This window comes from Micromesistius poutassou (assembly GCF_964030765.1).
Source record: "Micromesistius poutassou genome assembly, chromosome: 11".
Classification (NCBI taxonomy): domain Eukaryota; kingdom Metazoa; phylum Chordata; class Actinopteri; order Gadiformes; family Gadidae; genus Micromesistius; species Micromesistius poutassou.
The window spans coordinates 14,759,161-14,782,733 of record NC_140281.1 but is presented as its reverse complement, the minus strand read 5'-3'; the positions used below and the strand labels follow the sequence as shown (position 1 = coordinate 14,782,733).

At 43.0% G+C, this 23,573-nt stretch overlaps 3 protein-coding genes across 5 annotated transcripts in view; 1 reads left to right on the top strand and 2 right to left on the bottom strand.

Moving 5' to 3' along the window:
- Positions 1-576: 576 nt before the first annotated feature.
- On the top strand, positions 577-4,526 carry LOC311355433 (B-cell receptor CD22-like; the record flags this gene model as incomplete). The annotated part of the gene is made up of 7 exons (XM_084475197.1): positions 577-592; positions 919-1,134; positions 1,261-1,521; positions 1,748-1,874; positions 1,943-2,003; positions 4,205-4,347; positions 4,454-4,526. The coding sequence occupies 6 exons, from the start codon at positions 577-579 to the stop codon at positions 4,307-4,309; spliced, it is 786 nt and encodes a 261-aa protein (XP_084331323.1). The 3' UTR covers positions 4,310-4,347; positions 4,454-4,526.
- Positions 4,527-8,807: 4,281 nt separating this feature from the next.
- Positions 8,808-18,314, bottom strand: LOC311355299 (poly(U)-binding-splicing factor PUF60-like). Of its 3 annotated transcripts, none has more exons than XM_084475056.1 (11): positions 18,222-18,314; positions 17,381-17,476; positions 17,200-17,289; positions 16,343-16,393; positions 14,819-14,980; positions 14,024-14,116; positions 12,021-12,234; positions 11,690-11,922; positions 10,917-11,031; positions 9,931-10,193; positions 8,808-9,584 (listed from the first exon to the last, which is right to left on the bottom strand). In XM_084475056.1, exons 2-11 carry the CDS (start codon positions 17,456-17,458, stop codon positions 9,285-9,287), a joined length of 1,599 nt encoding a protein of 532 aa, XP_084331182.1. In that variant the 5' UTR covers positions 17,459-17,476; positions 18,222-18,314; the 3' UTR covers positions 8,808-9,284. The 3 variants fall into 3 exon arrangements, with proteins under 3 accessions (XP_084331182.1, XP_084331181.1, XP_084331183.1); XM_084475055.1 differs by having other exon boundaries at positions 18,273-18,314; XM_084475057.1 differs by having other exon boundaries at positions 11,732-11,922; positions 18,273-18,314.
- A 432-nt stretch (positions 18,315-18,746) lies between these two features.
- The window catches only part of LOC311355874 (nuclear receptor-binding protein 2-like), a 30,494-nt gene continuing 25,667 nt past the window's right edge, over positions 18,747-23,573 (bottom strand). Inside the window, exons 12-18 of the mRNA XM_084475692.1 lie at positions 23,261-23,363; positions 22,986-23,036; positions 22,422-22,557; positions 22,132-22,185; positions 21,926-21,989; positions 21,555-21,610; positions 18,747-21,171 (exon numbers count right to left, since the gene is read on the bottom strand). Of these exons, the coding sequence (XP_084331818.1) occupies positions 21,088-21,171; positions 21,555-21,610; positions 21,926-21,989; positions 22,132-22,185; positions 22,422-22,557; positions 22,986-23,036; positions 23,261-23,363 (548 nt within the window). The 3' untranslated portion in view covers positions 18,747-21,087. The remainder of the gene's footprint in view (positions 21,172-21,554; positions 21,611-21,925; positions 21,990-22,131; positions 22,186-22,421; positions 22,558-22,985; positions 23,037-23,260; positions 23,364-23,573) is intronic.

Sequence of the window (23,573 nt, the reverse complement as noted above, 5' to 3'; positions counted from 1 at the left end):
GTTTTTTAAAGTGTAAAATAGTTCCTATCCATACGTTAGTTCGGTGTCATTTGTACTTTAGATAATATATATATTATCTAAAGTACATACATATATATACATTTAGATAATATTCTGGGAATTTGCCCATTTCATTTTTTTCACGCTGGTTTCATTTCAGATATTAGTACAGATATGTTGGCCATAATCTGATGACTATAAACTCTTTACAATATTAAATATGGTTCCTTTTGCATATTGTGTCCGGGTCTTTAAATGCAATAGTCTGAATTTAACATAAAAAATGTAAGTTGTAGTTTCCTGACTTTAAATGTTTGTTCTTTCTCAATGAGATGTTTTTTTACAGAGCTACAGGGTGCAATCCGTCAAAGTCATTCCGGCTCTCGTCCGGTCTGCGCTTTAAGAGGATCAACATTTGGTATCCTATTATTATTACCTATGACCAACCTAAAGAAGGTCAGCCCTGCAATGCCACAGTCCTGGAAGAACTGTGGTTCATTAAAGGAGACAGAAATCAGCCAGTTGATATAGGAAATGATACCGACTATGAAGGTCGGGTTGATTACAGCTGTCAAGATGAGACATATAGCAGGTCCAAGTGTTATGGAGCATGTGACCTGAGAATCAAAGACGTGAGACTGAGTGATTCTGCTGAGTACACATTCAGGAAATCAACAAAAAGACCAGATTTGGAATTTACTGTTAACCATAGAGTGACCGTAACTTTAAAAGGTAAACTTGACAACAATATATTTTTAATGTGGCCTGAATGGGAATTGGTGATAATAATTATTCCCTTGTTTTTACCATGTAATGTGTGTAATAGGTCATTACCAGCTGCTCATGATCGCTGTACCCCAAACATAATACAAAGGTTTTGTGGTTGTATACATAACAATTATTTGTTCTCCTTCCCAGATCTGCAGGTGAAATTGGCCTTTCTTTACAGTGACAAGCCTACCAAGCTAGACCTGGAATGTCACAGCATTTGTGGTCTATTTAACCCTACCTACAAGTGGCTCAGGAATGGAGAGAATGCAGGATCAGGAAAGTACTACAAAGGCTTGGTTAACTCTGAAGACAGCTATGCATGTGCTGTTGAAGGATTTGAACGTTTTCCCTCACCTTCAGTGTGTAAGTCAACTCCACAGTACACTGACATGAAGCTAGATGTTATGGACCACTAGGGTTAAGAACTACATGTACATTTAATGTTAAAACTGTTGGTTTTTAATATAATAATGAAATGTAACTGAACAGATGCTCCAAAGACCCCCTTAGTGACCGTGAGTCCCTCTGGTGAAGTAGAGGAGGGCAGTTCAGTGACTCTGAGCTGCAGCAGTGATGCCAACCCAGCAGCTAAGTACACCTGGTTCAAGGAACATGACGACTCAGTGGAGGAATCAGGACAGAACTACACCCTCACTAATATGACATCTGAGCATGGAGGACATTATTACTGTCAAGCTCATAATGCAATCGGACATCATAATTCCACCTGGTTGTCCGGTAATGTGACAGGTAATGGTTGCTTTAAAAATAATCCTCATTGTTCAAAGAGCACCCAATCACTTGAATACAACTTCAGTAACAGCAGTAACAAGTTGTTTAGATATAGTTTAGGGGGCAGAAACTACAATATTTAATCATAAAATTATATTCTTCTGGTAATGGTATAACCTTCTTATGGTCAATTCAAAGAAATGAATTCATTTTACAAGCGTTAAATCTGATCAATATTTTCCAGCGAGATCATCATCCTCATCATCTTCATCATCATCATCCTCATCATCATCAGTGATAACAGCAGCAGCTGTAGGAACTGTTGGGGTCTTCCTGGCCAATCTACTCTTCCTCGTCTTCCTCTGGTTGAGGTGAGATATTCTCTCTATCATTTGACATGCGTTCACTTCTTGTTATTAACTCGTCTTCTCTTCACCAGACGAAGGAGGGCCTCCAGAAAAGCATGTGACCAGGGAGGAAGGCCAGATACCACAGAAGAGGTGAGAAACAGGAAGCCATTTTACTAACACATCCTTTACCAACACAGTGGAAAAACAGAACCTCCCCAAAACCACATGTGACACTTCTAGTTTTTTATTAAGTTGAAATGAAGAAGTGAGAAAGAACAGAAACTGCCCAAATCCTGTTTGGGGCGGCTGAGACACAGTAACTAATGTTGAGGAATTCTTTGTTCTCCTTTCTTAAGCATGCAGACGTAGGTTTCCATGCATTCATCGTTACACACAATAACAAAACAAAGTTAAAGACAGCAAAGGGTTAAACAATATATAGGTGATCATCTCAAGTCATAAACAAAGGAAACCATGAGGAGCTATGGCTTAACATTCAACTCCACTCTTGGATGGAACATGGCGAGTTTAGAGGACTATGTAAAGAATGTTAACCCCCAAAAATAAATTCACACATTAATGCTAGAATCTATGAATATTCTAAAATCACACACCCTTGTGTGTTCACACCAAACGCGACGGCGCAACACGTTTCAATACAAATTCAACGTAGAGACGCGAATCGGGCAAATTTTTTTGTCGCCGAAACCCGCAACAAGATTTGATTGACGGCGCAACATTTTTCCACGTGAACGGCGAGCGCGTTCACGAGGATTTGCAGCGCGACAAATTCGCTGAAGTTTAAATATTTCATTTTTTCCACGGCATTCGCGTGAGACAGCCAATCAGCGTTCACTCCCTGTGGGTAACGTGGGTGAAGTAACGTAAAACAGCCAATCACCGTTCAACCGGCTGGGCCAACCGTTCCCTGCACTCCGCAGTGAACCGATTATTATTAACCCATAAACGACGGGCATTCCGACGTCTCTCCCTCTTCCACAACAGGTAAAGACATGCAATGGTGGTTATCTCGGCCATGGTTGATGAGAAATTCGCTGCGCGACAAGTTCGCCTGACATAACTGCACACATAACTGCACAGCGACAGATGATTTGTCGCGCAGCAACATTCGCCTGTTCGCGCGAACAGGCGAAACGTGTGTCTTTTGGTGTGAACACACAGTAGAAACTACCTAATTATTCTGCAAAAACCCAGAGACGTCTGACCTTATACACTGACTTTACAGACTTCTTACCTTATAGACTTCTGATCTATCTTATACAGTCTTCTGACCTTATAGACTTCTGACCATATACACTTCTGAACTTTAAGACATCTGCCTCAACTCTCAGAACAGTCTGGAGTAACTTGTTCACTACATACAGTATATATCAGTGAGGTGAGCATGCACAACAAATCAAAGTTTGAAAAAAAAGTCATTGGGTCGGCTGTGACAGCTGTGATGGCAGCGATGAGACCAGCCCACACCAAAACATTGACAGTCATGGATATTTGGTGGATTCAAACGTTTATTTCACCTCAGACACAAACTCACCCGCCACCCTAGATGAGGACATACACGGATCCTCAGCCTGTCTCCAGATTCAGCCCCTTTCACCACAGTAGAATAGAATATAGAATATAGAATATTTATTTATTTGTCACTGCCATAAATAACAATGAAATTACGTTGGAGCATACAGCCTTACATAGTGAAAAGTGCATAGTGCAAAATGTGCAATGGTGCAGAATCCCATGGGCATATCATGTACATGAAAAAGAGGACAAGAAAACACAGGGGCGCCAGAGGACATGGTCAGAGGTAGTACTATGGTGTATGTTGCAGCAATGCAAAGGCCAGTTCACAGTTATTGTAAGGTGGAGTGTGGTTACTGTCCATATGGGGGGGGGAGGGGGCATGGAGTGTAAACAAGGAAAGACAAAAACAGAAACAGGGGCATCAGAGAACATGGTCAGAGGTAGTATAGTGTATGTTGCAGCAATGCAAAGACCGGTAAAGTAGTCGGTACAATGATGTCTACTTACCGTGTCTGGGCTTAGCAGCACAAGTATGGAATGCTATTTGAGTCAATATTAAATAAATAAATAGATCAATAAATAAATAAGGCTATGAAATATGCTGTATGTAGTGAACAATGAACATCTGGAGTCATGATGATGAATCTAGGCAAGACCAACAAACGCTAATTCACAGGTATCTCCTCATATCCCTTAAAGAGTCTTGAAGTGAGGCCTACAGCCGCCTTCCTAGACCAAGGGTCTCTGAACCAGAAACACACCAAGGGTCAAGGGTTTTCTACATGTATTCTTCTGTCCTATCTCCCTGTCAGTCACTTCTGGTTGCTGTTGATGACAACGTCTCAGCTCTGACCAATCACTCGGCTCCTGTGACACAGGGACAACCAATAGGACAGCAGAACGAGCAGGTCCTTTAGTCTGCCGTCAAGTTTCAAAGATCCAACACTGTCCCTGAGTATGCACCTCTTGGTATTTCTTGAGAAAATAGACCTCAAGGTTTGGGACTTTGACATAATACATTTTTGTATGTAAGATGATTCATATCTTCTGTCTTCTTTCAGGGACAGTGAGGGACAGCCCTCTTGGGGTGAATTTGGTTATGACGGTAATTGGACAAACAATACGTTTTCTGTACCCCCCCCCCCCCCCCCCTTCCCCTGTTCCTATATAACCTGTGTATCTTCCACTTTGTGCTTTAAAGAGACTTATAAGGAAAATTTTATGTGTCTGTATGTGGATATAGTGTGGGAATAAGAACATCTTATCAACAAAATGTTGACTTCCAAATAGTGCTCGAAATTGTGAACGAGTGATTGATTTCAGACACTACTCTTGTGTTCACATGAAGTTCATGGACGGTTAGGTTTAGATATGAGGTTAGAGATGGTAATGTTTAGTTATCATGTTGGAGATGGTTAAGTTTAGGTATGTTTATAGATGGTTAAGTTTAGGTATGGTTACATAGGGTTAGAGTTAGGGTTTCTATGGTTAGATTCTATAATAATATATAGATAATACATCGTTTTCTGTACTCCCTTCCACTGTTCCTATATAACCTGTGTATCTTCCACTTTTTGCTTTCAAGACTTATATTTCTGTCTTGTAACTCAAAAAATGACCATGCTTTATTAAACAACACAATGCCTATCTAGAGAGTCAGACTGAATCTGTTCCCAAATGTAATTCATGAGAAATTGGGTATATGAGTGTACCCAATAGTATATTGGATACACTCATATATTACATATTGTTATGTAGCACAACATCCATTTAACACCATTTTGGAGACATTTCTAACTTTATATACATATCTTGAGTGCTTTATGTACCCATTAATCGACAGTGGTGTTTAACCTGCACATTGGCCTTTAAGGTAAATTCATCATTGATACCACATAGACGGTCTCCTAAGACCAGTTCAGACCAAAGATTCGCGACGCAACGAGACTCTTTTGGGACGTCGCAGGGGAAAAGTTGCAGCTGTGTGAACTGGTCGTCGCAAGGCGGCTGATGCCGTTGCAAGGAGTCCCTAAAGATTGAACATGTCAAATCGCCAGGTCCTGTTTTAGAACGCAACGATGTGGCTATTTCTCTTCAGCCAATCAGGACACAGCACAACAATTTAGGCTTATTAAATACAAGTTGTAGATGCTAACGGTATTATCTTTGGTTTTACACCGCACTTATTTAACATGCCCTGCAAATGTATAAATCAGTGTTCGAATTACGTGGGAGCCAGAGGGAACCGAGCTTCCAAAAAGGCAAAGTCAAAAAACTGAGGGGTCTCATATCTGAAGGTGTCTGCCATATTTGGCATTGTAATTTCATCTTAAACAACACTCATCCATCCCCGTGCAGTCTCTTACCATTAAAGATGTTAGATTAAAATATAGGCTAGCCTACTATACGTCACGTAGACTGACTCATTTCACGGATTCCTGTGAGACCGGGTTGCCTTAATTACATCGGTCGCATTTGTCAGGTGAAAACTAAATGTCAAGGGAAAGAGGCGGTGGTTGAAAAAAGTATTTTGATCGCTTATTAAGTTCACTCGTGGCGTGTAATGATTTATTCGTTTCCCTGTATCATTTCCTTAATTTAGAAGAGTTAAAAAAAATTCTGAAAAAAAAATTATATAAAAAAAAAATTGTATAAAAACAATTATTAAAAAAAAAAATCATAAAAAAAATTATTTTAAAAAAATTATATTAAAAAAAAATTATATAAAAAATAATTATTAAAAAAAAATTTATATAAAAATAATTATTAAAAAAAAAAATTATATAAAAAAAAATTATATAATTTTTTTTTTTTTTTAATTATTAATTAAAAAAATAATAATAAAAAAAAAATTGGACCTGCGCACGCGCATCTTTTTTTGGACATGCGCACGCGCATCTTTTTTTGGACATGCGCGCGCAGGTCCAAAAAATCATTTGTGCGCAGGTCCAATTTTTTTTTATTATTATTTTTTTAATTTATAATTTTTTTTAAATAATTTTTTTTATATAATTTTTTTTATATAATTTTTTTTATATAATTTTTTTATACAATTTTTTTTAATATCATTTTTTTTTCATAATTTTTTAATATCTTTTTAATATATATTTATATATTTTTTATAATTATTTTTTTTATTATTTAATAATAGGTAAGACCGCACGGGGATGGATAATGAGCGTTGTTTAAGATGAAATTACAATGCCAAATATGGCAGACACCTTCAGATATATGAGAGACCCCCAGTTTTTTGACTTTGTTGCCTTTTTGGGAGCTTGGTTCCCTCTGGCTCCCACGTAATTCGATTTATACATTTCAGAGCTGCCAACTTGCACGGTTTCACCGTGTGACCCCCCCGTCCCCCCCCTCAATCCCGATCGTCGGTCCCCCCGTCCCCTCCGTCAACAATCACGATCGCCCCCCCCCCCCCCACAATCAACATTTAAGCCCAGTTCAGACCAAAGATTCGCGACGCAACTGCTTGCAACTCGCAACTCCTTGCGGCGAGACGGGCTGAGACGTTCTAAAAACGGGGCAGTTCACACTGCTGCACCGGGCGGCGACGGCAGGTGGTCTCCCTAGCAACTGTGAACGCTCTGGCACAGCTGAGAGCCGCATCAGCATCACTTCCATCCTGCTAAAAAGTAACCTAACTTAGGTTTGCGATTAGTTTTATTTTGGTTGAGAGTAGGCTAGAGTTGCTGTGTTTCGCCATTCTCCACCACTTCTGCATTGTAGTAATTCGCTGGAGCTTAGTTTGTTTAGATCCCGCTAGTTGGATACATTGCATTCTTTCGTAGTGGCGACTTCTCGACTGCAAGGGAAGCTCGGCTTCCCCTAAAATTCCCCGAAAATTAAATGGTCAGATATATACTGTTGTCTTAACATTTCATTGATTAAAAATGCGTTAGAACACGTCCATCTCGAAGACGAGTTCGTTCAGAATCAGCTGCTTATCGCAGGTCGACTGACTCGATTTCCTTCTCATACACTGACGTGTTTAATTTGCGTGTGTTTAGACAGATGGGCGTGCACACACACGCGCACCAAGCATCATCCGCATTCATTCATTATTTTAAACACTCACTCGCGGTAAAACTATGTTTTCTCACGATACAAATACTCATCAATCCTAAAAGTAATGGGCTTGTACACGATGTCTTTGTCAAGAACATATGTGTTTGCTGTACGGTGTTTGCAGATGCATTGATTTAAAAGTAGGCCTACAATTTACCGCTGTATCAGCTGTTCTTTTCCCAAATCATTTAACCAATCATTTACCCTAAAACTAGATTTTGTTTTGGAAGTCTGGAATATACTTTCTCGAATGTATTATTGTTATTATTATTATTATTTTAACGCATGGCATAGCTTACTATACTTCATTCATGTTCATTCATGCAGCCCTATGGAAAAAAAAATGTTTCCACAATCCACACGCTATTTCTATGCAGTTTCACACGTATGCATAATCTTTGACATCATAATATTTAACATGCAAGTGTAGTGGTGCCTGGTTGCTGCGGGGGAAAATCAGCTTTGCGCCGGGTGCAAACTAGCAACGACACATGCGTCGGTGTAGAAAGTTGCCGGGCGCAAGATAGGGCCCTTCTTCTGTTTGGCGCACATGGCTAATTTGCATACGCGCACAGGACTGTCGGAATGGGAACATGTCGGACTGGCAGCATTACGGGGGCGCGATTACGGGCTGGCGGAGTTACATTTAAAAAACGCGTTCAAGTAAAAATAAATAAGAAAAGCGGAATCAATTTGTGGCGCTCGTTGTTCAATCTGTGGCGCAGCGCCACACATTGACCTATGTGTGGGAAACACTGCACGGCCATCACACATGTGCTCATTCGGAGCATTGTAAATCATTTATTGTTTCATTGTTGTAGCCAGTTCATTTATGTAATGAACCGTCAACAATGCGATCGGGATTTTTGACGGGGGGGGGGGGGGAGCGATCAGGATTGTTATTGTTGTTGGATGTGTGGCGTGTGTGTAAGCAGGCAAAAGCGTGTGTCACACGGTGAACCCAGCTCTGCTTCAACTTAAAAAAAAAAAAAAATCGTTCATACTCCGCGTACCACTAGAGAACGCTCGCGTACCACCGTTTGAGAACCACTGCCCTAGTGGGTCTGTGTTTTCCTCGGCTCACGCATCATTCTCACCCCAAAGCAGTTTGCATGCCTGCCACTTTTTCACACTATTCAGACTTTCTGATAGTGGATTTTGGGGTTTCATGAGCTTTCACTTTTTAAAATTTAATCATTGAAATAAGTTAATTTATCCACAATATTCCAATTTATTGAGATGCACCTGTATACACTATTCTATAAACAAAAAAAAGGGACATCAGAAAAGTTTACCAGTCATTTACAATACCCAAGCAATATCCCTCCAGAATGGCCTTACACAAGAATGGTAGAGAAAAGTTAACTTGAGGCTAAAGGATTTTATTGAGCACAAGATATCACTGAATTATCAAATACCAGTACTTCAATCATAACTCTTCTACGTGTTTTAGAGATACAGGTCATCATTCACTCTTAAAATCACTCAACCATCTTTTTAAGAAATGTATTATTGTACAGTGTTTTTGGACAAATAAGCTTTATTCATAAAAAGTCGACATGTCATGACAGTTTTAGCAGTGGGGAAAGTAGGGGTTAACATCGGCAGGTGTTTAAAAAAAAAAAAAAAAAAAAAAGATACAAAATAATTCTTCACAATTCACAAAGCAAAGATTGATCCCTTTCCCCAAATCAACCCCTGGGACGAGACCTCTATAACATGAACATCAATAAAAAAAAAAAAGGAACAGAAGATAATTACATATTACTGGTCATCAACCGGAAGGATTCAGGAGTGGTACAAATGGGTGGCAGTCTATGCAGAGAGGTCACTGCTGTTGAAACGATCCTGGTCATACACCTCGGCCACCACCTTGCGACCGCCGAACCAGCGGTCATTCAGGGCTTGAATGGCCTTGTTCATCTCCGATGCCATGGAGAACTCCACGAAGATCTTCACGATGATATCCGCATCCTCCTCCTCGCCCTGCTTCTCCTGGTAAATGATGACCCGGTTGACTGCTCCGAACTTGCCGCACTCCTCGGTCACCTCTCCCTCAAGGTCGTCGTCGATGTCCTCCGGGCCCACCATGTTGCGCAGAACCATGACTGTGGACTGGAGAACGCCATGGACAGGCTGAGTACCGGCTGCGCGGTTGCACGTACAGCTTCATCCGGTTAAGGATTAACTGGTTATTTTATTAAGGCTACATAATCGATTGGGTCACACTGAATTGACTTTTTGTGTTCAGAGAACAAATTCAGACCGTTAATGGTCATAACATGACAAATTACATCGGAGAATGATCTACTCATAGGAGGTGTCTTAAATGGGTTAGGCTTCAAGTGATTTACTTAACTGACCTGAGATGTTTCCATGGCTGCTACCAAACCAGGTAGTTTGGTCAACCTGATTAAACTGTTATTAACGCATGTAAACACTGGTGATGAATGGACCTCACCTCCGACTTGCGGAGCAGCTTCTGCATCACCATGTGTCGGGCACTGCTGCCCGAGATGCTCATATGCTCCTGGTCACTCAGCATCTCCTGGCCCGTTCCTTCCTGCAGCATCTCCTCCTTCTCCTCCTTCTTCTCCTGCTGCTGCTGCTGGCCAGGGCCTCCAGCCATCACCTGATTGGACAGCACGGGGGGCGAGGCCAGCACCGGGTTCACCAGGCCCACCTGGGGGAGCACTGGCATGGGCGGCCGCACCGGCGTCACCCCTGGGCCAGGTGTTCACAACAGAAACATTACAAGAGATGGAGAACGTAACAGGTGTGGGATAGGGATACAGAAACGCATTAGGACTGGGAACCAGCCATGTAGAAGCAGGGAGAAGAAATGGATCGTTTTGACAAAGGTTGAGTTCACACTAGTGTACTGTGCGTTCCAGTTTGGTTCACAGGTGTTGTCCCAGGGGCCGAACAATCCGGCCACCTGGAGAGACCAGTTTAGGGCAGTCCCCGAATGAGGATTTTGGTAGTTGACTAAAAGCAATCCGGACGACTATTAGAAGACTATAGTTATTTATCTCTTTTATAATCAAGAAATACAACTCAGAAGGGGTGTTTATCTATCATTGTACATTTAGTTTCTATATCTTCATTATATACATTATTAGGGATGCCAGAAATACTCCCATAAACGAATGGAATACAGGCGCAGCTGTTTAGGGCAGGGTACTTCGTAATTCACCTATTGGGTAAAAGTATTGACAAAACAATGGCTCCATAGAGACGAGGGTTGCTGCCCGACCGTCCCCTGGGCAGACACACCGCTAAACACTTGGGGCGCGGGCGAGCCCGTCTAGTGTCAGATGGCTGTAATTAGGATAGATTTTAGTTTGGATGTCGGGACTCCGTCTGTAGATGTACACCCTCAATATGACGTGCAAACCGACGGGCAATGTCAAGTCCCTAGTGTGACAATCCGTGGTCTCTACGCACCTGTGATGACCCCCGGCGCCTGGGCAGCCATGACAGCCTGAGGGATGCCCATCTGCTGGCCGAGAAGCTGGGGTGCGGCTAGCGCCCCCAGGACTGACGCCCCGGCTACAGCCTCCTTGAGAGAGGGGGGGCCGGAGACATTAGGCAAGGGAAAAACACACAGAACACAGCACAAGGCAGCACAGTCAACGACCACCCAGTGTAGCAAACGGCAAGCACGGCCATACCTCTCCTCAGGCCCGTGAAGCTCACTAACGACACTACGGGCTCATAAAGACACGCGGCAAGGGCCTGGTTTTTATCCTCTTTAACATAGCATGGCAATGGCTAGTGGTTTACATTTTGTGCGAGCCAAGATAAGCTCTAGGCTCACACAGCCGGGCAGTGAGTGGGAGCTTGACTTGTCATTACTTTATCAGGTGCGTTTTATCCAATCAAATGAGACTGAATCTTTTATTGAAGGTTGATTCAAGGTTTTGAAGAGGAAACTTGAGGAAGGAAAGGTCGGCCATTTTAGAAAGACTTGGAATGGCTTTAAGGCGGAGCTGCTGCCGTCACCTGAATGTATTAGTGGGGAAACAGAATCAAACGGGTCTTCTACCAGTCACCTATCAACAAAGGAATAGTCTCCATCAAAGTATTAATAATGTAGTGGGAGGGGGTGACTGAGTAAAGATACATTTACAGCTTCATGAAGCACCGTGTTACCGTTTCAAATGTATTTTTGAGAAGTTGAAGAGCTTATGTCTGGGCTAGATCTGGGTCATATTTACCTGGAAGGCCATTAAATCCCTTTGGAAGGGATTCATACTTGCCTGGGCCGTTATCTTGGCGGTGGCGGCCGCTGCGGCCACCGCTGCAGCTGGCGGTAGCCCACCGGGGGTGGTGGGGGTCAGCAGCGGCATGGGCGGGGTCACGGCCTTGCCCACCCGCAGGTACTGACCCCCGAGGTCAAACAGGTTCATGGAGGACACGGCGTCCAGGGAGGACTGAGGCTTCTCGTACTCTGCAGGGGGGGGGGGTTAAGGGGGAGGGAAGAGGAGTTTAGCAGCGGTGCGGGGCGGTGCCAGGCGACCACAGGGCTAGAAGTTCCTCGCAGCTCACCGATGAAGCCAAAGCTCCGGTGGCGTCCCGTGGTGGGGTCGCGGGCCAACGTGCACGACTTGATGCGTCCGAAGGCCTCAAACACACTCTTGATGTCTTCGTCCGAGAGGTCGGGGTGGACCGACGCAACGTAGATGCGGTTGAAGGCACGCGCCTCCTCTGCCAGCTGGTCAATGATGGGTTGCGCCTGACCGATGTTACTTGGCCGCCCCACCTACAGCACAGATCATACCAGCACAGGGCCACTGAATGGGGGGGGTCCAGAGAGCCAACCGAGATACGTTTTACCGCAAACTAGTACGTTCGGGTCACACCTGACGCAACCAGGGGGCGAGCGCGGACACTAGGAACCTTTACGAAGGAACCAAAGATTTAAACGACGGAGCGCTACACTGTTGCCATGGCTTCAGCTAGCCGTCAGCTGCATCTCCACTAGCCCTCCTGTCAAGGAGCAACAGAAGGGTTTCACCATAATCCACTTCCTTGAGCATCACTTGACTACCTACTGCTGTATGGCAACAGTCCTGTCACTCAACAGCTCACAATCTGGTATTAACTTATATGGCATACCTCCACCTAAATAGAGATTAGAATTAATAGGTCTCACTACCAAATGCAAAAAGGAAACATCCCAAAAGTCCATTTAATTTGAAATGGACTTTTATTTAGATCACTCTTATACAACAAACAGGTTAATCCAGACAAACTTCCAAGTCTTTAAATGCACCATGCATACCGCATTCACTATGAAAATAAAAAAAATTGTTTTTGTTGTCGACTTCCCCAAATAAAACGAGCCAAATTTGAAAAACCTCCGATATATAGCAAATTTTTGATTACACAAGTGCAAATCAGTCAACGCGTCATCCCACTTGTGTAAAAGCCAATTCCTTTAAAAAAATAAAAAGCAATGCAATGAAACTGCAACAGAAACCTGAAAACCACCAACAGCGTCTTAACCAGAACTATAACCAACCCTACATCCATCCAATACTGGCCCAACGTTAACCACGTAGCATCCCTGTCTGACCACTCCAGCAGCTAAGCGAGACGAGCGCCTGTCGCTAACCCTGGAAGCTAACCCGCTGATCCACCAGCCGGGGCTCCCTAACCGCAGGAGTATCTAGGTGTGACTGCATCTGTGCTGCAGGTGGGGCGGCCAAGCAACACCAAACAGGCGCAGCCCATCATCAGCACATCTTGGACACAGAGCCGAGGCGCGCGCAGCCGGGGGGCACCTCGCTGGACCAGGGTGCTAGAACATTGTGGTGACATCATGGAAGCAAAGAGACAGCACAGAGACACAGCATACACACACTCATACATACCTACACACACACACACACACACACACACACACACACACACACACACACACACACACACACACACACACACACACACACACACACACACACACACACACACACACACACACACACACACACACACACACACACACACACACACACACACACACACACAAATGAAAAGAGGAAAAAATGAAAGCAAGTTTTTAGATCATTTCACAAAAAACGTTGACTGGAGTTATTAATCATTATACAATCTGTGGGAGGAACAAAAAATAAATTAGGATATGAAAACACAAGAGGGACAAACTTGGGGAAAAGAGGATAAAAATGTTTAGTGTCATTTCAATAGGTTGTGTGTGGCATGACTAGGCAGGATTAGAAGAAAAAACAAGCACCTACAAAAAGGAAAACTATTTTTATACAGCGGTGTAGTTCCAAGTGCACTACAACTAAAATGTGCCAAAAACCAAAAAAAATACCAAAATAGCAAAGCAAAAATACAAAAATCCAAGACCCAGTCGAAAGCTCCATAGGCCTCATTCACCCAGCAGCCATCTTAGTTGTAAACAGGCTGGCGGGGGGGGTGAACTGAATGTCCCATTCAGCCCCCCCCACCCAGCTAGAGCGTAAAGAACCAAGATGGCCGCTGGGGGAATGAGACCCATTGCAAGTAGTTTAAAAGCCACTTACCTTAATGTTACGTCCCCCCAGCATGACTGAGTTCATCTGCTCCAGAGCCAGCTGGGCAGCTTCAGGCACATCGTACTCCACAAAGGCAAAGCCCTGAGTTCACACAAACACCTCAGTAATTCACAACCAACCAGATACGTCCTGCCATACGGAGCCATACGTATCCATCACGGCTTCTCCCTAAGCCTTTTATTAGGCGGTGCGAAAGTTAGTGGCATCACAGCCCGATTCCAAATGAGTCACAGGTGAACACAGGTGGGAGTATCTCACGTACCATTACTATTTTGAAATTAAGCAGACATTTTTATACAACATACATGTCTCTAAGGAGCAGCTAGGGTTTAGGGGTATCTTGCAGACAAACACCCTTAACTGTAGATTACCTTGCTCCTAATAAGGTGGACAATAATATGGGATCCAGCTATCTTACGATGTTGTCGCAAAACTTTTGGAGGGAGACAGCACAGGTCCTGGGCCAGAAAAAAAAAAACTGCAAGGGGGAGACGTTAAGCAGTTTCCCGTATTGTTTGAGATATTCTACCGAAAAGAAACAAATCTTTGGAACTGGATGAACGTTCTCGGAATAATATTTAAATAAGTGTAGATCTACTGTGGCCAGGCTACACAGTGTGTGATCTGGCCTCCTTCTCAAGGATAAGTGCAGACTTCAGGTTCTGAACCCAGATCCCTTCGGCTGAGAGTCAAACGACTAGTCTTCCGGCCCGCAACTAGGTGCACAATAGCTTTCGCTTATGGACATGCACCTGAAAATATAACATTTAAAACCAGACTGACCTTGTGCTTCATGGTGACGGAGTCCCATGACATGTCAATGCTCTTGATGGGTCCAAAGGGGGCAAAGGCCTGTCGGATGGTGTCTTCGCCCAGCTCATAGTATATGGAGCCCACGTAGACTCGGCACATGATGGCTAGCGCACGCTGACGCTGGGCCGCCACCTGTCAGGCAACAAGAACACACCTGGCGTTAGTACACCCCTCAGAACCACACATACTACAAATCAATATGTAACAAAAGTATAGTCAGTATAAGGGCTTGTGTTAGGGGTTCATGTATGTGCAGAGCTGTGGTTTGTTTTAGCTCATTTAGCATGAAACGACGTGGACGTGGAAATCAGAAGCTTATGTCAGGCCCAACCTGAATATAGCTGAGTTAAGTCAGAAGTCATGAGATAACTCATAAGTCATGGAGTGCTTGTTTACAGGATCTATGTGCTAGCTCCAACATCAATAAAGATCCTCAATGTACTATTACCACACAGTCCTTCAGTGTAATGATATTTAAGTAGGGGTAGTAGGAAAACGGTAGGGGAGAATAGTTGCTGATAGACCTGCACAGCCTTCACTCGAGTTTGCTTCTGTAACTGACCTGTATTCCTGGGACTCAAGTGTAAGGTTTTATAATATGCAATAATAGTTTGAGAGTTTGAATCAAATCTGTGCCATGTCCAGGTATTAACATTGCGTACCTGGTTGTAGGGCAAATATATGGAAATCTACATGTTCTTGGGGTAACGCTAAGGGTTTGAGATGACTTGAAAGACGTCTGGTCCAGCAGTTCTCTCATTTTGTAAAATAAAAAGGAATTGCCATCCCTCTTGGTCCCTAAAGTAACTTGCCCTGATTCAGTTTTAAGGGAATGAATGTTTAGAAGAGTTCTGAAAAGTGGAATTTGCATCACATTTCTCTAAATAAACTTGTGAATGAACTGAAGGAAAAGTGACTGATGGTAGGGTTGGGTGAGATCCATTTTTTAAAAAACGTTTGAATCTCCCCAAAACATTGAGGTTTATGATTGAAAAGAAAAAACGTTAACTTATCAATCACATTATATGCGTTTCTAATATACCATGAGCGGCTCGCTAAAGCACATCCCAACAATTGATGAATCATATTCTCTAGCCTCAAATTACAGCTGGCACGATGGCATATCAGTGTCAGTTAGAGAAACATTAGTTCTGTAATATATATTACAAGTGTGAAAACAATTTAACGCTTACGAATGCCTTATTTTGAGACGGTATTGACATGGACACAGTCCTAGTTTTATAGACCACTTTATCAGAATATCACCCAACGCTATATGGTACTGTCCAAACATTAAATAAATAAGCATTTGAATGAGTAGATAATGAGTTAGAAGACTAGAGTATTCCTAGCTTTCTAGTCAACGATGCATTCATGGTCAGGGGTAAACAAAGGGGTCGTATCCAGAGGGAGCAGCATAAAAAGGGGAACAGTCCATGTCTAAGTTATAAAAATTGGGAATGAGCACAGAAGAAAATGTAATAGTCTATTGACCGATTGTAAAGGTGAGAGCGGATCTCCAAAGCCCATTGTCACGGCTGCCATCTGAAAGACAGTAAAGGTGGAAAAAGGGCTCAAAGGTTAGGCATTGCTTTGATTCATGCAATGGACAGTCTATACACACATATGCAGATCTCCCCTTAACACAAATATCACCTCAAGTCCTTAAGGAACCCTTATCAAAATCACTAACATTTTAACAAAGATAGCCATCTGGAAATATTTGCAAAGCATTTAACAGGGTTATAATCGTCTATAAGACTTCTCTGTAATGATAGATGTCTATAGCTAGGCTATATGCATCACTGACCATTAGTTGGCCGTAGACTCCATCCTATTGATAACAGGTGATAGGTAGAAGCAGAGACACGATTAATGTGTTACATTCAATAAATAGCTAGCATTGGCATTACCAACTTTTGAATGTCTTATCAAGGTATAAGAACATTACATTCTCCATCTGGGAAAAAGAGTGGCGTGGCATAGTCACGTTGCCCAAATGTTTGACCCTTAGCTTAGCAGGATGGAGTAGTATGTTCCTGCAATAATTAAGTTCCTAAATCTCATGAGTTACTCATGAAACAATTCATGAAAACATGATGACACACATAGCTAACAAAATACCCAAACTTAACCATATTGAAAAAATACCTATTCTAACCCAGACCTATTGGAATATAAGGAACATAGTATTGGCAGGATTTAAAGTTGAATGCCATGACCCCAAAAGGTCATGTCTGATACGGGGATATACAACAGGCTATATTTCAGTCAATACATAAGTTGAACGGTTTCATCTTTTTTTTTTTTTTTCATCTTTAGAAGAGGCAGTATCCTAAATATCCTCTCACCTGCAAGTTTGTGAGCTGTTGTTGTTGATGCGCTATTGTCTGCTTCACCAGGACGCTTTTAATGCTCTGTTCCATCGCATATTTCTTTGCCTGGGGGAACAGTCACGTTATAAGGTAAGCCAAGCAAAATAACACATTGATTGTGATCAAACTCCAGGAAGTACGTGTGGCATTGGCATACCCTCTGGAGCGCTTCTTGCTGCTCCGGTGTGAGCGGTGGGAGCCCGAGCTTCGAGCCCGTCCCCTGTCCATTCTCCATCTTCACGGCGTCTCCTCCCTGGAAGCAGGGACACCAATTTAACACCACTTCTTCAGAACTGTATGATTACGATATCATTCAGTGCATCGGGATATGTCTACATACTGGGAGAGCGTGGTCATGATATAATTTAAATGCAATTAATGATTATAAAATCATAAAATATGTAAACGTTTGCCCATACATCAGATGACCATGTGCAGTTGAATGCGGCTCGGCCAGCCCAGCGCTTAACAGACTAGACCCGCGAGTCAGGAGGCTCCTCCACCCGCTAGTAGGGGAGGTCAACAATCCTCCACAGAGACAGGTAGCAGGCCGCAGATGAATCTTTAACAACGCAACACATTCTAAGAGAAGGAATATGTCTCCAGACTAAAAGCCCTCCATCACGGAGACACACAGACAGAGCACTCAAACAGCATGTTTCCCTCTTTTGTTTGAATGACGAACGTTAGCGCCAGCATCATATGGCTATTTGAAACGTCGTACACACATATGCAAACCACGTAGAAATAGATTATGGTTGGCCAGGGCCGCCTTTTGGTATCACATGCCTAATATCTGTAGAAGTAAATCATCGTATTTGACAACATTCTGCAGGATCGGGCCCGTTCAACGCTTCTTTAGCCGCGCACTAGCTAGTTTAGCATAGCTTACTCACAAGGCGCCACAAAATAACCATATTTACCAAGAAAAAAAAATACGACTCCTTTACAATTTCCGAAGTACACAGTATGCACTACTAAAGTTGATGTTAACTTACCACTAATTATTTGGTAAAAACACGCAACAATTCAATAAGTAAGAAATTTACCGCAGTGTCAGTAATCGCCATGTAGCACGCCTTACTCCAAAGGCCCCCGCAAACGCTAGCTACCGCGAGAAGTCCGCAAATGCAATTGGCAACTCTCGCGACAGGATGCAACTGGCTGCTCCTGCGTCTGTGCGGGTTGGTTCGTACCACCAATTGCTGAAATTTATCCACCTCGTCTACATATTTTGAAATCATCATTCCGGTTTATGTTTATCGGAATTGTATTTCCAAGTGCATATATTTGGGCTCACCCAGATGATTTGAACAGAGAAATCTATTTGTCAGTGACAAATTAATGTAATAAACATAGGTCTACAGAACCTAATTTCTTCTCCGTTGATGTTGTGTGGCGTATTTCATCTTTCTGATATATTAGTTCAGATTAAGCTTTATTGTCCTGCTTTATGCTTTGGACAAATACATATTTGTACATGTTAATAGACAGTAATAACAAATAGAAATCATGTTACATGATCACGTCACATAGTTTTATTAGAATTTCTGTAGTTGCCATAGCTACAATATTGAAAATATCACATCCAAAGCCAAGTTTCATTCAATAGATTCACAGGAACAGGAAGTTATTAAAACAGAAAATATGACGGATATGGATGGTTGTTTTGTTTTTGCAGTCTAAACATTCATATGTTGGACCAGGACTCTGGCCGCTCATAACAAAGGCAATACTGAAGATGCAAAGTTCCCAAAGTTTCAAAGTTGTCAGGCTTTATTAACATGCTGCTGATCAGAGAAACACAAGAGCAAAAAGCAGAGCAGCTTGAGAGTAAAACCTCTTTGAAATCCATAAATAAATATGTACAACACGCGCCGGTGACATCCTGGCTCCTCTCTAATCGGCAGAACCAGAGCGATCAGGTCTGGAGTTGAAAACCATGTACTGTACATGAGGGTTTTGTGGAACCACATACCTCCTAGGATGACCATTCTACAACAGGAGATTGTCTAGAACTGAAGTGCTAGAGATGAGTTGGACTAATGTACATGTACCCCGACCCCAGTTTTTTCTGCCAAGGAAAACACATACCATAATAACAGTTCTAGTATGTCCAGCTGTATCTATACATTCACCGAAAGCTTCTAGCAGACACAGGGAAAATATCTCTCACTTTCACCAGTTTGGGTTACATTAGTATTGCTTTTAAACCCACACCTTTTCACAATAATTGGATAATTAGAATGAGTGTTTAATTGACTAAACACACATTTGACCTCTGAACTGTCTAAACAGAAGCTTAGACATGTCTACATGCTACAGAAACAGCTCCTGTTCATACAGACAAACAGAAACAAAATATGTTCACTTTGGGCCAAAACAAATCAAAATGAGAAGCCATTTAGAAATGTGAACATTTAAGAGAAACAATCATGTAGTAATATTTATATTATCAAACAAAATCAAAAATTTTCTGTAAATCCTTGGTCGCGTGACTTTGAACACACATTCTGTCCCACTCCCCTTCTCCCAGACATACAGAAGTACACTTTCTTCACACACATTATGATCTGCATGTTAGTGTTGACTGATAGTTATGAGTAAAAACAACAACCCATAGCCAGTTATTTATTCCAATGTACAGTAGCAACAGACGGCAATGGCACTTGCTTGACCAGGTATCGCACCAACGCCCACCCTCACATTCACAAAGACCGCCTTCGTACATTTATAGAGCACAGCAGTCTGAAAAACCACCAGTACCATTTGCTTTCACAAATTCTTTGTTTTGTGCGAAGCAACCCAATCGCAAAAGTTCAGTCGCAGGGTGGCGGCCGTCTTAGGCACTTCACAAGTCTTTGGCTTTCAGGAAAACCTTCCGGGTGAGAGCCCTTAAGAGCATTGCAGGCTCTAAAGGCTAGCACTGCAGGCTAGCACTATAAGCTAGCATTTCAGGCTTGCACTAAAGGATGGCATTACATGCAAGCACTGGACTGCAGACTATCACTAAAGGCTAGGAATGCTGGCTAGCACTACAGGCTAGCAGTAGACTGCAGGCTAGCATTATAGGCTAGCACTAGACTGCAGACTAGCACTAGAATGCCGGCTAGCATTAGATCGCTAGCATTACAACACTAGCACAACTGGCTAGCACTGCAGACTAGCCCTGCAGGCCAGCACCACATACATCCTCTGATGGGAATTCATGCATGGAGTCATGTGCACAATGTGTGCTAGGAAAGGTTAGCCGTCAGCCCATTGAAGCGACGCCAGGACGGGCTTGACCTTGAGGTTCACAGTTCAGCTGACACTTCAGAATGAAGTCATGGAATGAGAGGGCCAAGATCGACGAAAGCAACCTTAAAACATTATCAAAACTCTTACAAAGAATTTGTGCAAATTCATGTCTAATGAATATTTCCGATTTTGCTAGGGTTTGTACATGTTTATCGCTAGTGTTGATTCCTGCTGAAATACAGGAGGGGTGTAAAACAACCACCTAGAGGCAACAGAGCCCTCATAGACAGGGGCCTTCAAGTGTCTCATCTACTGTGTTGAGGAGTAGCTGGTCATAGCTTTAATAATGTACTTAGATTACTAATGATGTTCTTAGATTTGAGGTGCCAATGGGTCCTCTTTAAGGCTGGGCCCTTGTTTTTTCTCTCCCCTTCTCTCTGTCCCTGTTGCTCTCTCTCTCTCTGTCTGTGTCTCTCTCTCTACCTCCCTCCCTCCCTCCCTCTGGGGCCCACTCCCTTTGTGATCCTGGCAGTAGGGTCCCTCTGGCATCGAGTGGTCCATGCCCTGGCTAGCCCCCGCTCTCTAGGGGCCAGCTGCCACCAGGACCCCCTCGCCCCAGGCTCCTCACTGGACGGTCCCTGGGGCCTGGGTCCGCAGGTGTTTACTGATGGCATCCTCCAGGAACAGGGTCAGCTTCTCACAGTCCTCCTGCACAGGGCACGTTTCTCATTTAGTTACATGAAGAGGACATTTAAAACGACACCTTTGGATATCATTACTCCAAAACAACAAACCAAATACCATATTATTTTCATGTAATTACATAAACTATTTAAAAAACAAACACTCTTAATGCAACTATTTGCATATTTATTTTGATATGTTAATTAATGATTTATTTTGGTCATTTAGTAGACGCTTTTATCTAGAGTGACTTTCAGTGATTCTTTTTAGATAAATGTCATTAAGGCGTCAAGGACGCCTAGAGTTACCGTTAAAAAAGCAATTGTAATATTCTTTGTAGTGATAAACCAGTATCCATCAAGGATGGATCGCAGTAAGTTGCAATGTTTGTTTTGAAAGTGACCCACCTCATTTATGAAGGCGTAGTGAACAAGTTCGTTGGCAAGGTCTTTGGAGCTGTCCGCTGAAGGGGACCAAACGCAGTGTGTTAATCAGAGTAAACCGAGCCGTAACCAGCAGAACCAGAGGAACAGAGACGTATGCAGATTTAAAGGGCTTCCATTTCAAAATCATTCCAATTGTGACATGACAAGCGAGACTCTCCAAACATGCATGATGGATAGATGGTCTCCAGCCTCCACCAAGCTGGTACAGCCCACCAGGGAGGAGACTAGGGAACAAATCTAGCATCATAAATCCGGGCGGACAGTCCCACTTATGTCACAGGTGGATCGACTTTCCCACCTGGTGGAAAACGGTGTGGGCGACGGTGACTCACCTGGAAGGATGTCGCAGCTGAGCTGTCGATGGAGCTTGTCGTCCATCTTCAGAAACAGGGAAAGCTGGGGAGGAGAACAGCCATGCTTGTTTAAATCCATACGTTCGATCAAGTGATCATATGGTTGGTATTCACACGTCTACCAAACAAAGAGTTCAGGCATTAGGCTGAAAGGGAAAGGATACCTGCACTAGTTTGTGACTCACATGAGTTTTGGTCCCTTCTTCATTTGATTCCAAATTACAGTGCATCTGAATGACCTGCAGACAGACACGATAGTTAGTGGGACACACAGACAGTATGATAGATGGACAGAGATTGTTTTGTTGTACTTTATTTTATTAGGTTTAAATATGCTTGCTGAAATGCACACACACACACACACACACACACACACACACACACACACACACACACACACACACACACACACACACACACACACACACACACACACACACACACACACACACACACACACACACACACACACAACCTTTCGGGTCTCGGTCTCCTGTGGTTCTGGGGTGGGGGTCTTGACAGCCTCCACCTGCTCCTGGGACAGAGACAGGGCCCGCGGGACAGGGTAGGGTCGCGACGACGCAAAGTTCATCAGCGGGTAGATCCCATTCCTGACGGAGGGAGAAATCAAATTAACCACTTCAAACAACATTCAGTCGAGGACCTCGCTACAATGCTAAGCTACAACACAATGCAAAAATGCTGTGCCATGATATGCTACATTGTTATGCTACAATGTTAAGCTACAGCACTAGGCTAAAACACTATGCTACAACACCATGCTAAAATGTTACCCTACAATGCTATTCTACAACTGTATGCTACTATCCCATGCTATGAGGCTAAGCAACAATGGTACTCTACGATGCTCGGCTACAATGCTTGCTGCAATACCATGCTACCCTAAAACGCTACGTTAAAATGATATGCTACAACAGTATGTTAAAATGCACTGCTACAACACTTTGCTACGATGACAGCTACATGATCATAAGCTATGATTCTATGCTATAATCTCTATGAACAACATTGTACTTACTTCACATCCTCCAGAAACTTGTCGAGCTCCAGAGGAGACACGTGTGAATATCTACATGTGAGGAAGAGGAGGTAGAAGATCAAATACGGCTTGACATGTCACACACAGTCTCTGCTATAAAGCCCATGAACAAGACCAATCAGAGCTCTTTATATGGACTTTGATAGGGATCATTAGGTATTAGAATAAAACAACAATAGCTAATACTTTATACAATGAGTTTCGCTTAGATGTAGAAAGGTAGGAATAAAGGGAGAAAATCAAATTTGTTTTACTTTAGTTGAACTCCCGGTCGGTTTTGGTGGGAGATCTCGGCCATCACGGCGTTGGGGTCAAATGACTTGGTCTTCTCCTCCACACAGTTCTCTGGAAGAAGATCTAGAGAGAGAGACACAGAATGATAAAGAGACATCATGCTGGGAGCGTCTCCCAGCAGGATGTGGGACCACTACACCCCTGCAAGGAGGAATGTCTCCTACGACCGCTACACCCCTGATAGGAGGAGTGTCTCCTACGACCGCTACACCCCTGATAGGAGCCGTGTCTCCTACGACCGCTACACCCCTGATAGGAGCCGTGTCTCCTACG

Coding starts and splice junctions, on each gene's coding strand:
- LOC311355299 (XM_084475055.1), bottom strand. CDS start 18,293: ATGGCGATTACTGACACTGCG. Junction 14,117..14,818: donor CCGTCACCATGAAGCACAAG/GTCAGTCTGGTT, acceptor GTGTGAACTCAG/GGCTTTGCCTTTGTGGAGTA. Junction 11,923..12,020: donor CCGGAGCTTTGGCTTCATCG/GTGAGCTGCGAG, acceptor CCCCCCCTGCAG/AGTACGAGAAGCCTCAGTCC.